The following is a 13,142-nucleotide window of genomic DNA, read 5'->3' as shown; positions in this document are numbered from 1 at the left end:
ACATTCTCAAATGGTAAAACTGTGCATAAAATAACAAAGAAGAAATGTTTGGACCATTTGAGGAACAGTAGCCTATCATAATTGCATTGTATACATGCTGTAACCCTTGCTTTCCATATAATCATTTAACATGATGGTGAAATTGTGCTGTATGGATTATTTGAGGTTTCCAAGTGCATGTTATTGGCCGTAAATAACGTTTTCATAATGTTTTTGAATGATCGAGTTTTGCCTTGACATTTTCTTCCTTCTGTTGCTAGGGGAAGTGACGTCAGTAGCGAACAACAGCTTTGACGGTGGAGGAGAGAATCTGACACCGGAGTGAAGCTGCGTACCGAGCGGGGCGAAGTCTCACCGAAATCCGTCTCCATCCTTATGCTTCGGCCAACAATGAACCTCCAGACACGGAGAGCATAAACTACGCGTTCCACGCTACCGGATGATACCGATATTATAATTCTTCGTTCCCGGGAAAGATAGATAAGGGATGGTGAAATTTGGATTGTTACCGGAGGAACTGGGATTCTGGGGGGGAAGGGGACTGTGAATTAAGAGGGGGGTTACAAACCGGTCGGAGAAGGTGGCGTATTTGCCAAGGAAACGTAAACAAAAGGTTTGTCGCTAAACATTTAGAACAACGTTAGTTACCTGGTTACACACGAAGCAACAGACGTAACGTCAGCTAACAGCGAAATGGAGCTAAGAGTGGGGAACCGATACCGACTGGGCAGGAAAATCGGAAGTGGCTCTTTCGGGGACATCTATCTCGGTGAGTTAAATGTCTCTATATTACCCTCCGTAGTCGGTAACATTTAATGATATATACCATGTCCAAATTACATCTCACATTCACGTCATTCTCTTTATCCATGGCATTTTACGTCACCACTAAGCTAGCTGAGTTTTCCCTGCCTCTGTCCTACTACTATGAGCTGTCAGCTGTAATGCTAAAGCCATATTAAGTTCTAGCATAGCAAGCCTTGTATAAATGTAGGTGAGACAGCTGTCTTTTCTACGACATTGGTAAATAAACGCAGTGAAGACTTCCCAACTGCCACTGGCTTACGTTGTATTTCATAAATATACAGCTGTCTGCCATCAACCCCCATCCCCATTACACTGGCTGTCATGGATGGTATCAACGGTCACCAACTGAAACACTACCACCAATATGTGTATTTAATAAGGGTACCTCAGTGGGATATACCTGTTATGTCATTCTGGCTCATATTTCAACAGCTACATAGTCATCCACTTATGGTGATAATGACAATCGACTGTTATGTCCGACAGAGATAACCTTATCTGAAATACCCTAAGTACAGCTTGAAGGTTATGTTACTCCTCTGCCTGAGGCAGTCAATTTTACAAGCCAGTAATGGGTGACAGGCTGAATCTTACCCATCCCAGTTCAGAGGTATTAAGTCTATAATCTCATACTGGGATGTTGTGGCAATTGGTTTTGTTTGTCATGTTGTCGTGTTGAACTCTTTTTGCAGTCTACAGAAGAAAAAAAAATCTATAGGCTAACAGTTTTTCTTTGACACTGCATGTGTGTAGGTAACAATGTCAAGTGCATTTGTCAGACAACAGCCAAGAGTCTGGTTTTGGCACTATGAACTATTGTGTAACAGCCCAACCTGCCACCCCTTTCAGTTATTCAAGGTTGCTTCTCCTTGTTTCCATCACCCATTTAATGATTGAAATGAATTTACTCATGCGTAGCTGTATGAATGTGTTGATCATGTTAAAGACTGGGCACACTTGTTTTTCCAGTTGAAGCAGGCATCAGTTCACTTTCGGGCAAGGTAGCTTTTGATATAGACGGTAGGAAACTTCTCAGGAAATTGTTGTTTACAGGAGTTGGTGGATCCTGCCTTGGCACGATGTTGAAGGAGTTGCATCTGTATTTCCTGGTCAGAGAGCCTGTGATATGGTGTCAAGATGTTGACGGTTTTTGTTGTTTGCCAAAGCCTGAATTTTGCCCAGGATTTATCCAGTCACTGTATGCTAACTGAGCCAAGAACTTGTGGTCTGTCCTCCAAGTCCTGTGGGTTTTGTAAACACATAAACCCAGCATTTACTTGTACTTAGCTCATCATGTTTTCAGAACAGTGAACATTGCAAACTGTCAGAACTGTCTTCAAACAGGACAGGACTAACAGGCTATTGGCTTTACGCTGTACCTGTGTTAGTGAGTTTCCAACATCTATAGCATTTCCCGTACAGAGGCCTTACCTGTCCAGGTTGATTTAGACCTGCCCAAGTTGATAAGATCACTATGTTTCAAATAGAAATGTCCTAACCTGAACACTGTATTTGACTCCTTTCAAACTAATTTCTGCCCACAAACCTGCCAGTTTCAAGCACTGCAGGAACTCGAGTCTTCTCTGTGTCCAGGCTACTACAGAGATCCCTGCCTGTGAGGCATTTGGGGAGCATTTGTAAATTGAAACTCTCACCAATAGTCTGAATTTGAGCTTGTGTTTATTGTGGGTTTCCATTGACAACAGCTAGATTGGGTCTCTGTATGCACCAAGTGGTGACAACTCTTCTCTCAGACAGCAGGATGATTAGTTGTAACAAATTATGCTCAAATAGCTGGTTTTGTTGTAGTAAACAATAACAAGGTTATTATGATCAAACATAATTTCGATTTAGGCTCCAAACTAACTTATATAGACGTATAAGGGGGGAAAAAACGACTCAGCTTTGATTTTATTCTGAAAGACACGCCATCTGCGATTCTGCGCCCCTGAAGCCTGCATCGCATTCGTGTGATTGGTTTTTGAGGGTGAGCGCTGGTATTTAAAAATCAGATGGCAGAGGGAGAATAGCGCCGTTTGGTCGACCCGTCTGCAGCTTCTTACTGGCTGCTTCAGGTGGAGGGCTCCAACTGTTTTGGACTCGGCAGACCAACAGGTCCACTCGGACCATGATTGGCTCCTAGATTTAGGGTGAAGGCTTGCAGAACAGTAAGAGAAACCCTGCTTTGTGTGGTCTGTTAGACTGAAGAGTCTTTAATTCCCAAAATTCACTCTAAATTGTCAAGAGTGTGATTGCATTAAGAAAATAGCTAGTGTAAGTCAATGCATTAGTGTTTCTGTTATATGAAGCAATGTGTTGTCAAACTTGCCCAACACAAAACCAGTTTGGTGACCAACTTAAACTGTTGGTCTGAAGCACCTTAAAGATTCAATACTGCTCAAATCTGCTTGGCAGATGTCACACTTTGTTGAGCCTAAAGCACTCACATGTTTGTTAGTGTTAGACAAAACATAAACCCATGTGACAGGAGGTGAAGGTCTTGTCAACCATGATTCCCCCACCTTTTACTTGGAACTAATGCAGCTGGTTTTATGTAACCAGACCCACATGTGATACTGAATTATCAAACATGTTTGCACAAGGAAGTTTTAAAAAGGGCACTCCACAGATTTTCCCTTGCACCATAAATCCTGTTGATTAGCATCAATAAAAAGGCAAATTCAAAACAACAGCTGAACCAGAGATAAAGTATTTTTTAAATTATTATTCTTACATGTTTTCTCACTTTTAAAGCAGGGTGAGGCGTCAACTACACAGGTCTGGTCAAGTCTTCAGTCTTACTGTGCAGCCACTGGCTTTATCACACTGTTTATCAAATGTCACAAAGACAACCATGAAAAGGCTTTATATACAACTGTTTTCATATATGGCCCAGCACACCCCAAGACTTTAAATAGATTGTGATGTATAAAGAGAGGGACCACCAGAAATAAGCATTTAATTGTAGCTGGTGTGCTCTGCATCAGAGGCTGACATTGTTTTCCTCTGGGCAGGTATCTGGTGTACGCTGGGCTGGAAAAGTTAATCTGTGTGAACATGTCTATGTTCTGATCAGATGTTATATAAGAGCTCCTCTGTTTTTCTTTCTTTCTATTTCTTCAATAACCTTTACAGTAGTAATTCTGACTTCAATACAGTGGCAACACTGGTTTTGTATACAGGACACTGTGGTTCTACTGGGATCATTTTTCATGCGTGTAGGTGCTTTAACTGAAAGTTGCTGTGTATCATATACAGCGTGTTATTTTCTGTATGTTGTCATGTTTCCCTTTTATACAGTGGGCATTCTGCTGTTGACATAAAGGTGGAACAACAGTGTGCCCACAGTTCACCTTTGTACATTTTAAACTGAACAGTGAGGCAGAATGAAGGCACAACTTCCCTGCTATGATGAGGAAGTGAGAAAAGGCCATAAGTCACCTGTCTCCATTTTGTGTCGGAAGGAAATTATAATAATGGAAAAAAAAAAAAAAATCTCATTATGCAAATTTAAACGTAGCTTTGTAAATTTTCATGTTGGAATATTTTTCACAAAGATTTATATTTTAGGGAAGAATACATTTAATATAATTTAAAGCGCTCAAGCAGCAGTAAAAAAAAATATTCAGTTAAAAACACATCTAAGATTGAGTGAGAGCCAACTGAAAAAGTCACAGCAGTGGATATTTATAAGTGGATAAATGTGAGATATCTGTAACATGACGTTGGTAAATTGTTGATGTTGTTTTTCCCAAGTGATCAGATTCTTTTAAAATGTGTATCTCCCATTTGTCCTCATCCAGGCACCGATATTTCAGTGGGGGAGGAGGTTGCAATAAAGCTGGAATGTGTGAAGACCAAACACCCCCAGCTCCACATCGAGAGCAAGATCTACAAGATGATGCAAGGAGGAGGTGATGTATCAGCTCACATACTGGGACCCCCATCTATCACTGGAGAGAGAGAGAGAGAGAGAGAAAAGGAGCAACCTTATCTCTCTTTCTTTCTCTGTCCATCAGATTTATTTATCCCTTTTCATACTCAGTCAAATGGTCTGTTTAGCTTGTCTCCACCTTATCTGCTCTCCTGCCATCTTCCTGCTCATCGATTCACCCCCTCTGCTTCCATCCACCTCTGTCATCCTCCTCCATGTTAGTGTGATGCACGTGTTCACAACACTGAGGTACAGGCCCCAAATCCACACCTCTGCTATCTGCAGCTTGTTGTCCTTAAAGGGATACTTCACTCAAAATCGATAATTCACCAATTTTCTACTCACCATCATGCCAAAGAAGGGTTTGGAGAACTTTCAGAGTCATCAAAACGCTTTTTTTCTGTTGATGTTTGTGCGCATGCGCAAGATTTGCTGCGAGATGTTCTTCCGTGTTAACGTCATACATCCAATGGTTTACAACAACGAACAAACATCTTGCAGCAAATCTCGCACATACGCACAAACAGAGCCACTGGGAGCTACTACTACAACAAGGCTAAAAACAGAGATCAAATAAATTTTTTCCGAACAACTTTTTCATGTGGCGGCTTCAGGACACTTGGGTCAGTACGGATGAGCAGTATGGAGGTATCTGGATGTTTCATAGTGTGTGTTTTGGACGATTCAAAAGTGAGCTCTATCCGCCGCCATTATATGAAAATCTGTTGCCAGCCAGACCCCCCCTGGAACTCCAAAAGCGTTTTGATGACTCCGAAAGTTCTCCAAACCCTTCCTTGACATGACAGTGAGTACAAAATTGGTGAATTATAGATTTTGGGTGAAGTATCCCTTTAAAGTTGATGGTCATGGGTTGCAACCCTAGATAAATTGAGCACTAAAAGTGGGTGTATCTGCAGGTGAAGGTTTACCATGGATCTACTGCCCCACAATGTGTTAATGTATATTAGGTAAACTTGTCATAATTGTAGCTTCCTTTTCTACATAAACCCTCCATTTAGCCTCTGTTGTTTGAAAATAGTAATATTACAGACAAAAATGCTAAGAACATGCTGTCGCAAGTTGCAACATATAAGCATCATTAACTACTCGCTGTCGTCCCTGGTAACGCAGCCTGACTTGTTGCTTACTCTTGGTGATATTTCACCTTTGGCCTCATCTTCAGTGAGTGAAACGTGTGTGTTTTCTGGACTACACCTCAGTGTTTCTCCCATTGTAATTGTGTTTCCTCCTGTGTTTCTGCAGTGGGCATTCCAACAATAAAGTGGTGCGGAGCAGAAGGTGACTATAATGTGATGGTGATGGAGCTGCTGGGGCCCAGCCTGGAGGATCTCTTCAACTTCTGCTCTCGCAAGTTCAGTCTCAAGACAGTCCTGCTTCTGGCCGATCAAATGGTGAGACATCAAACACATTCGTTAGCCACTGTCCACCCTAAATGCATCCCACAACCTTGTACACAATCTAAAAGAAAATGAGGGCAGCACTGTCTTCAGTAGCTTTTCAAAGTGTGAATGTTTCACTTTTATAGAGAAGAAAGACATCATCGTCCTCGGCCTGAGTCACTTGAATCTGCTCTTTTCTAATGACCTAGTTTGTCCCTGTGTTCCTCTCTGCAGATCAGTCGCATCGAGTACATTCACTCCAAGAACTTCATCCACAGAGATGTGAAACCTGATAACTTTCTGATGGGACTTGGCAAAAAGGGCAACCTCGTTTACATCATTGACTTTGGCCTGGCTAAGAAGTACCGTGACGCTCGCACACACCAGCACATCCCCTACCGCGAGAACAAGAACCTGACTGGCACCGCACGCTACGCCTCAATCAACACTCATCTTGGGATTGGTACAATAGACCTGTTTGACTCCAACATATTACTGCACTTAGAGTTATTTTTCATTGGGTTTTTTTCCTATGCAGCACTGACATTTTTTTCTCTGCCTGTTGTCTCCTTTTACAGAGCAGTCGAGGCGCGATGATCTGGAGTCCTTGGGCTATGTTCTCATGTATTTTAATCTGGGCTCACTGCCTTGGCAAGGCCTCAAGGCTGCTACCAAGAGGCAGAAGTATGAGCGGATCAGTGAGAAGAAAATGTCCACCCCCATCGAGGTGCTCTGCAAGGGGTATCCCTGTGAGTTTCAGCCTCTTTCTTTGAAGTTTCTGTAAAAAACGACTTGATAATAATGACCCATATTGGTCGATATCGATCTGCTGAGAAATGTATTCTCCCTCTCTGTCACAGCTGAGTTTGCGACGTACCTGAATTTCTGTCGCTCCCTGCGATTCGATGACAAGCCGGACTACTCATACCTACGACAGCTCTTCAGGAACCTGTTCCACAGACAAGGCTTCTCTTATGACTATGTGTTTGACTGGAACATGCTGAAGTTTGTGAGTACTAATCATGTCTGAAGTAACAAGATGCAAAACTGATCACGTGGATTCAAATGATTCTGCAATCAAGAGAATAATAGTAACAATAATTGTCATGCTGTGCTTACGTCATTTTTGTTTTTGACATTTATTCTAGCACCATCATGAGATCAACATTATGATTTATTTAATACTTAAAGGGATAGTTCAACATTTTTGGCAAATTGGTCCCTTGCCATAATCCCTATAGTGTTAGGAGTAGGTTTGTTACCTTTAATTGTTCCATTATCATCTCATAGTGTGGTGAATGTGCAGGTCACAACTTGTCCATGAGAGCGTTTTGGAGTTGTTGGATTGTGTATTTGATGAGTTTGATGAGCCTCCCTAGCGTAGCTCTGAGCAGCTCGTGGCTCTGCTCCGCCGTTCTAAAAATAGCTTGCACCGACAATTAAAGGTGACAAACCTACTCCTAAAACTACAGGGATTATGGCAATGGACCAACTTGCCAAAATGTTGAACTACCCCTTTAAGTTTATGAACTAATGCAAACATTACACAGGCTTAACAGCAAGTTAGTGCCGTCATCGACTTAGACTTAATTCTGCGCATTATTGTCCGGCCGTGTGTTTGTTGATTTGCTGCCTGCTGTGCACAGGGAGCCAACCGTGCAGCAGAGGAGGCGGAGAGAGAGCGCCGGGACCGCGAGGACAGGCTGAGGCACGGCAGGAATCCAGGGGCCAGAGGAATACCTGCTGTATCAGGGAGACCAAGAGGAACCCAGGACGGAGCCCCACCCACCCCACTAACACCCACATCACACACAGGTCAGTCATTGTTAGTAATTTGCAATGCTATAAAACCAGAATTTCAGTGGTTTATTCTGCTTGTTGGCAGTAACATGGATGTTTTTGTCTTTCTTAACAACAGTATTAAAGTCAGATACCACAAGTATTTATTTGTGTATGTCATCTCTGATCTTTAGCGAATACGTCTCCTCGACAAGTGTCTGGGATGGAGCGTGAACGGAAGGTCAGCATGCGACTGCACCGCGGCGCTCCCGTCAACGTGTCATCCTCAGACCTAACAGGACGGCAGGACACCTCCCGCATGTCCACCTCACAGGTACAAGACACCTCTGAGGAACATCCGCTTTCATCTTACACTGTCACCAAACCCACTAGCACAGGCAGAAGGAAGACACTCTATACTTAATTCCACGAGTAGGTGATCTCCCCTAAATTCACAGGAGGCTTTATTGTAGGAGGTGGAATTCCACTTTTAAGTTAGTTCAAAGTACATTTTGTCTTCATGGTGTCTTGCCATGTCATAAGATGATTAGACAATAGAGTTTGATTAGTTTAAGTTTTTGACGCTATGATTTTACAGCCCGATGTGTCTAGTGCTTCACACAGGATCCAGAGCAGAAAGAAGAAAGTTGCTATTCAGCCTCCTGTCTGCTGTTAGAGAGCAGTGCTGCTGTTCAGCCAGATTTCTCCAGTTATGTGGTTGGTGCAGCATGCAGGTTCTGACTTGACATATTGGGCCTTCTCTCTCCCTTCCCCGAACCTCAGAATAGCATTCCCTACGAGCATCACGCCAAGTAGACGCTCGCCACGTCCTTGTGTGACGGCGGCAACACTGGGTGAGTCCCGTCCCTAAAGCACCAGGGATGCATGCATCCTGACTCCAGTTCTACAGCGGGCTCGTGTTCAGTCCTGGCTCCAGGATGTTTCACTCCTAGGCTAGTCTCTCCAAAAACAAGAAGGAGCTACAAGAACAAAAACCCGGTGGACATGGTGACATTAGGTCAGCAGCATCAGCAGGGTCCTGTCAGTGCAAAAGAAGCCTTACCTGGAATCAGGGGTGAACACAAACAGGAGATGTGAGTCAGTTTCCAGTGAGGTCCAGTTTTTAAAAGAGACTTAGCTTGATTGATGTCACATAACACAAACCCAACACAGCTAATAGATAATAAATCTACTGGGTTGTTAAGTATATCAAGGCTGAGTCTCACTGAACGATCAGATACTGACTGAGCATGAGAGTGCAGTCCTCTTGAGAACTGGAGTGGATAATGCATCACGGTGCATCAGAGCCTAAGAATGTAACTCCCTCATTGCCTACCCAGGGTGACATGGTGCCCCTCCAATCAGCTCTGCGCCTGTGGCTTGTTGCTTGCGGTGTTGGTTTGATGCCTGAGGCCACATCGATCAGATGGCCGGCACTTCAGCTGCAGCACCCCAAAGGGATTTACCCACCTACCCTCACCCACACCTCCAACCTTTGCTTGATGCAGTCCCCCCCTCCCTCCCCGTGTTACTTCACCCTCAGACTCCTGCCTCTCTGGTTTCCCACTCTTAACACTTGCATGATATGAAGTGACTTGTTTCCTAGTGAGCATTGAGCTTTCTCATGGCTGTGGCTAAGAGCATGTTATCAATTCAGAGAGGGAGGGGGGCAGTTGGTTTAAATGGAGTTGGTCTAAAATCAATCTGATCAGTCCAGGTTATGTGTATTTTTAATGACAGAACAAAAAACTCTTCCTGTTTGCACGGATTGTGCTGCAGAGGTAAACACCCTGGTAGTTGCATTTACTGTACGTTTGCTGCTGGAACAGAATAGTGGCAATAAGCCTCCCCACCACTGTTAGGACCAAGATACACAGCTGAAGCCTAATAAAAGTCTGATCCTCAACAGGAGCTGACAACCCATAACCAAGGGTGTCGCCACCGTCACAGGTCCTGCTTTTGTTTTAACTGTACAGGGATCAGCCGTGTAGACAATGTGTGGATGATGGACAACCACTAGATGGTGATGTTAGTTCTGAGGAGTCCCAGGTGTATGCAGATGTTTACTCTAGGCTAAGTAACCTGTTTGTCTTTAATTATACATAACATCAAATACCATACCATAATAATGTAAATTATATATTTTTTTGAAGATGAAAGTAGGGCCCTATAAAATCTCATGTTTGTTTTCCGTTTTAATTTTTGGGAATTCCGTTTTTTCCCGTTATTCTTATTTTACTACCAAAAAGAGTGTGTTTTTAATGTTAATGACTGAAATGTACACAAATTAAATATAAAATAAGGGGGTTGGCCACCCAGATTTACGTCCCTCTGTGCAATTTTCCCCAGACATACGTTCCTCTTCCACACGAAAACAGCACTTCGGTCAAATTATGTCAAATTCCACGATATTCCCAATAAAAATAGATTCCGTTTTAATTGGCCAATTGCGTCCGTGATTCCGTGATCGCAGAAATCATAGGGCCCTTTGAAAGTTTTGAGTCATGTAAATTGTTAGTGGTGTCACTCAAGCATATGAACATAGAAGGTGGTCCGTAGGTGGTCTTGGTGGTCTTACAGGTTTCCAGGTTATGGGTTGCTAAGATTCTGTTGGAGAGAAGAGGTGATGTGAGCTTCAGCTGAACAGAATGAGACTGTGATCATCGTCCTCATTCACCTGTGGCAGGTTCAGCTCAGAGCTTTGTTTGTGCACAGACTCGATGATGAGCAGCTGTCAATGGCAGTCTGACAGAACGTACTGTAGGTGTAGTTCTGAGCCTCCATCCTTGGTGTGTTGTAGTGGTTTCCCTATCACTGGTGCCTACAGCTGCTACACAGCTCTGCCACTAATCATACACCCTCCCCAACTTCCTTTACTCAGTTTTGTGATTTAATACTCTTGCATATTTCCTGCCTGATGCTGGAAGCCTTTCTGACAGCTTGTTTCCTTCATTCTAGCACTTTTTATATCAAAGGATGTGAATTAATGCAAAGGCAGATATGAAGATGTTGTTATCAGCACCAGTCAGCCATAGTTACTACACAGCTGTTTCCTCACTTTAGAGCTTGCGTGAGTTTAGATAACGTAGCTTATGGTTCCATCATGTATATTTAGTTTGACGACTTGGTGGCTTGAAAATGCATTTAGTCAAATAAAAGCAGCCCTGTGTCCATGTGTTGAGCAGTTAGTGTCAGAGCAGGGGAGCATGCATGTGAAGCTCAATGCAGCCACTCATGTTGATGAAGTGTATCGGTGTGTGTTTAACCGTCCTGCTTCCTGTCCTGTGTTTCCTCCAGATGGTGTCCGGTGCGCTGCCTGCTGGTCTCCATCTTCTAGCTCCTCGATGAGCCCCCACCCCCAGACCCCCTCCACCCACAATGCAACCTGGCAGGCCGAGCTCTGTTCACTCAGAAGCAATCTGACATACTAATACTACCACCACCACTATTAATAACTACTACAGCGACCATTGGAAGCCAGCTTCTGACTCAGCACAAACTGCTTTGATTGACAGCTCTCAGTACCATTGCCTCCTTCAGAATCCCCCCACCCCCCCACCCCGGTCCTCTCCGTCTCCCCGTTCTCCTCCCGTCTCTGAGTGTCGGTCTGGCCTTTTGAAAACATTAAAGCATGTCAGACCTCAGGATCGTTCTGTCCACTTTTTCAGGAGACATTTGCACAACCCTCCACCCCCTCCACCCCCCACCACCACCACAACACCACCTCTGCCACCAGATTCTGAATGGGCAGTGGTTTGTCCAGGGAAAACATGGTAACCCCACCCTCTTCTCTGGGACACTGACTGATGATACAACAGTTAACACCACTGGCTCCTCCTTCTCCCATGGGAGTATTCTTCTTCTTCTTCGTTTTTTTTTTTTTTTCTCTTTTCTTTTTAAAAATTAAACCCTACATTTCCACTATCAATGATATCTACTTCATACCTGATCACAAAACAGCTCTTCTCTCTTTTTTGCAGTATGGTGTTATCAGGCTGCACCAGCAGCTCTTCATTTTATATATGTATGGGTAGTTTTTTGCCGTGTGATGCTTTTCATTGGTATTTGCAGTTTTCATTCCTTCCTCCCACCCAACACTTCTTCCCCATGTTTTTAATAATTCCCACCACTGACAGCTCTCTTCAGTAACTCTATAGCCATTTGTATTAAATAAAAAGAAACTACTTCTTTGCATGTTTAGAGGTAAGCCTTCAGAGCCAGACGTGGAGGCTTGAGTTCTAGTTGAACCCATGAACATACCAAAAATATGCTTTGGTATCTTGGTTGCAGGAGGTTGTGTATTCACCCATTAGTTGACAAGATGTTTGTCTGTTCACCTCCAGGCTCTGGTGTACCGTCCGGTAAAGCCCTGCTCCCTTTTCAAGTGTCCTGTACACCTTCATGTCAGGGAGCCCGGGCGCCATCTGACGTACTACACCAGATATCCATTCACTGTGTACAGATAGACATTCATTTTTTTTCTTACTTGTATTATTTTGAAGCTGTGAAGTACTTGTAATACTGACGTGTAAATGATTTCTCATGTTTTTCTCGTCTCTGACCCGTGAGGATGGGTCCGAACACGGCCGCCGCTCTCGCTACGAGAGGCTCAGCGATCCTGCACCTGTGTTGCAAACTGCAGCATTTCCATGGGCATTGTGAATCCCCTTAAATAAACAGTTACTGAACTGGGTTTTTTTTTTTTTTTTTGTGGAGAACGTGGAGAGGAGAGCTGACCTTCATCCTCCCACAGGCTTCTCCAGCAGCAGCAGCAGCAGCAGCAGCAGTAGTGTTCGGGGGGGTTTTATATTTAGCTCAGCTCGTCTGATTTTACTGGCTGTGACGAACACCTCTGCCATATCTGTCAGATCGGCCCGTTGTAATTCATCCTCGCTGCTGCTCATCCTGTAGTCTTTGATTTTGGATCCTCAATCTCTTCGGTCAGACACTCTACACCTGTTGAATTATGTAAGCGACCAGATCAGCAAGATTTATTTCTCATTTATATTTGTTTGTGTACTTAACACTGTAAATAAATGAACTACTTGTACATCCTCGTGTCGTGACCTTGTAGTGGCTGAGAATGCATCAGTTTGTCTGTGGACCAACAGGGGGTGACAACAGGCTTTCACTAGACCTTCGCACATAGGCAGTTACACAGTAGATGGGAGCGTGCAGTTGCCAGTCGATTAGAACAAAGCTCATTATCTGAGGTCAGTGTG

At 43.6% G+C, this 13,142-nt stretch overlaps 1 protein-coding gene across 3 annotated transcripts; it reads left to right on the top strand.

Moving 5' to 3' along the window:
- Nucleotides 1-312: 312 nt before the first annotated feature.
- csnk1db (casein kinase 1, delta b) lies at nucleotides 313-12,970 on the top strand. Of its 3 annotated transcripts, none has more exons than XM_085761653.1 (10): nucleotides 313-769; nucleotides 4,611-4,721; nucleotides 6,005-6,153; nucleotides 6,376-6,604; nucleotides 6,720-6,890; nucleotides 7,002-7,150; nucleotides 7,788-7,956; nucleotides 8,115-8,254; nucleotides 8,709-8,774; nucleotides 11,218-12,970. In XM_085761653.1, exons 1-9 carry the CDS (start codon nucleotides 694-696, stop codon nucleotides 8,757-8,759), a joined length of 1,245 nt encoding a protein of 414 aa, XP_085617779.1. In that variant the 5' UTR covers nucleotides 313-693; the 3' UTR covers nucleotides 8,760-8,774; nucleotides 11,218-12,970. The 3 variants fall into 3 exon arrangements, with proteins under 3 accessions (XP_085617779.1, XP_085617780.1, XP_085617778.1); XM_085761654.1 differs by having other exon boundaries at nucleotides 8,704-8,774; XM_085761652.1 differs by lacking the exon at nucleotides 8,709-8,774.
- The last annotated feature ends 172 nt before the right edge of the window (nucleotides 12,971-13,142 follow it).

The sequence above is a fragment of the Trachurus japonicus genome, chromosome 19 (assembly GCF_045865225.1).
Source record: "Trachurus japonicus isolate A0001 chromosome 19, Traja_1.0".
Classification (NCBI taxonomy): Eukaryota; Metazoa; Chordata; class Actinopteri; order Carangiformes; family Carangidae; genus Trachurus; species Trachurus japonicus.
The sequence above is the reverse complement of the archived record's forward strand: the minus strand, read 5'-3'. Positions and strand labels throughout refer to the sequence as shown.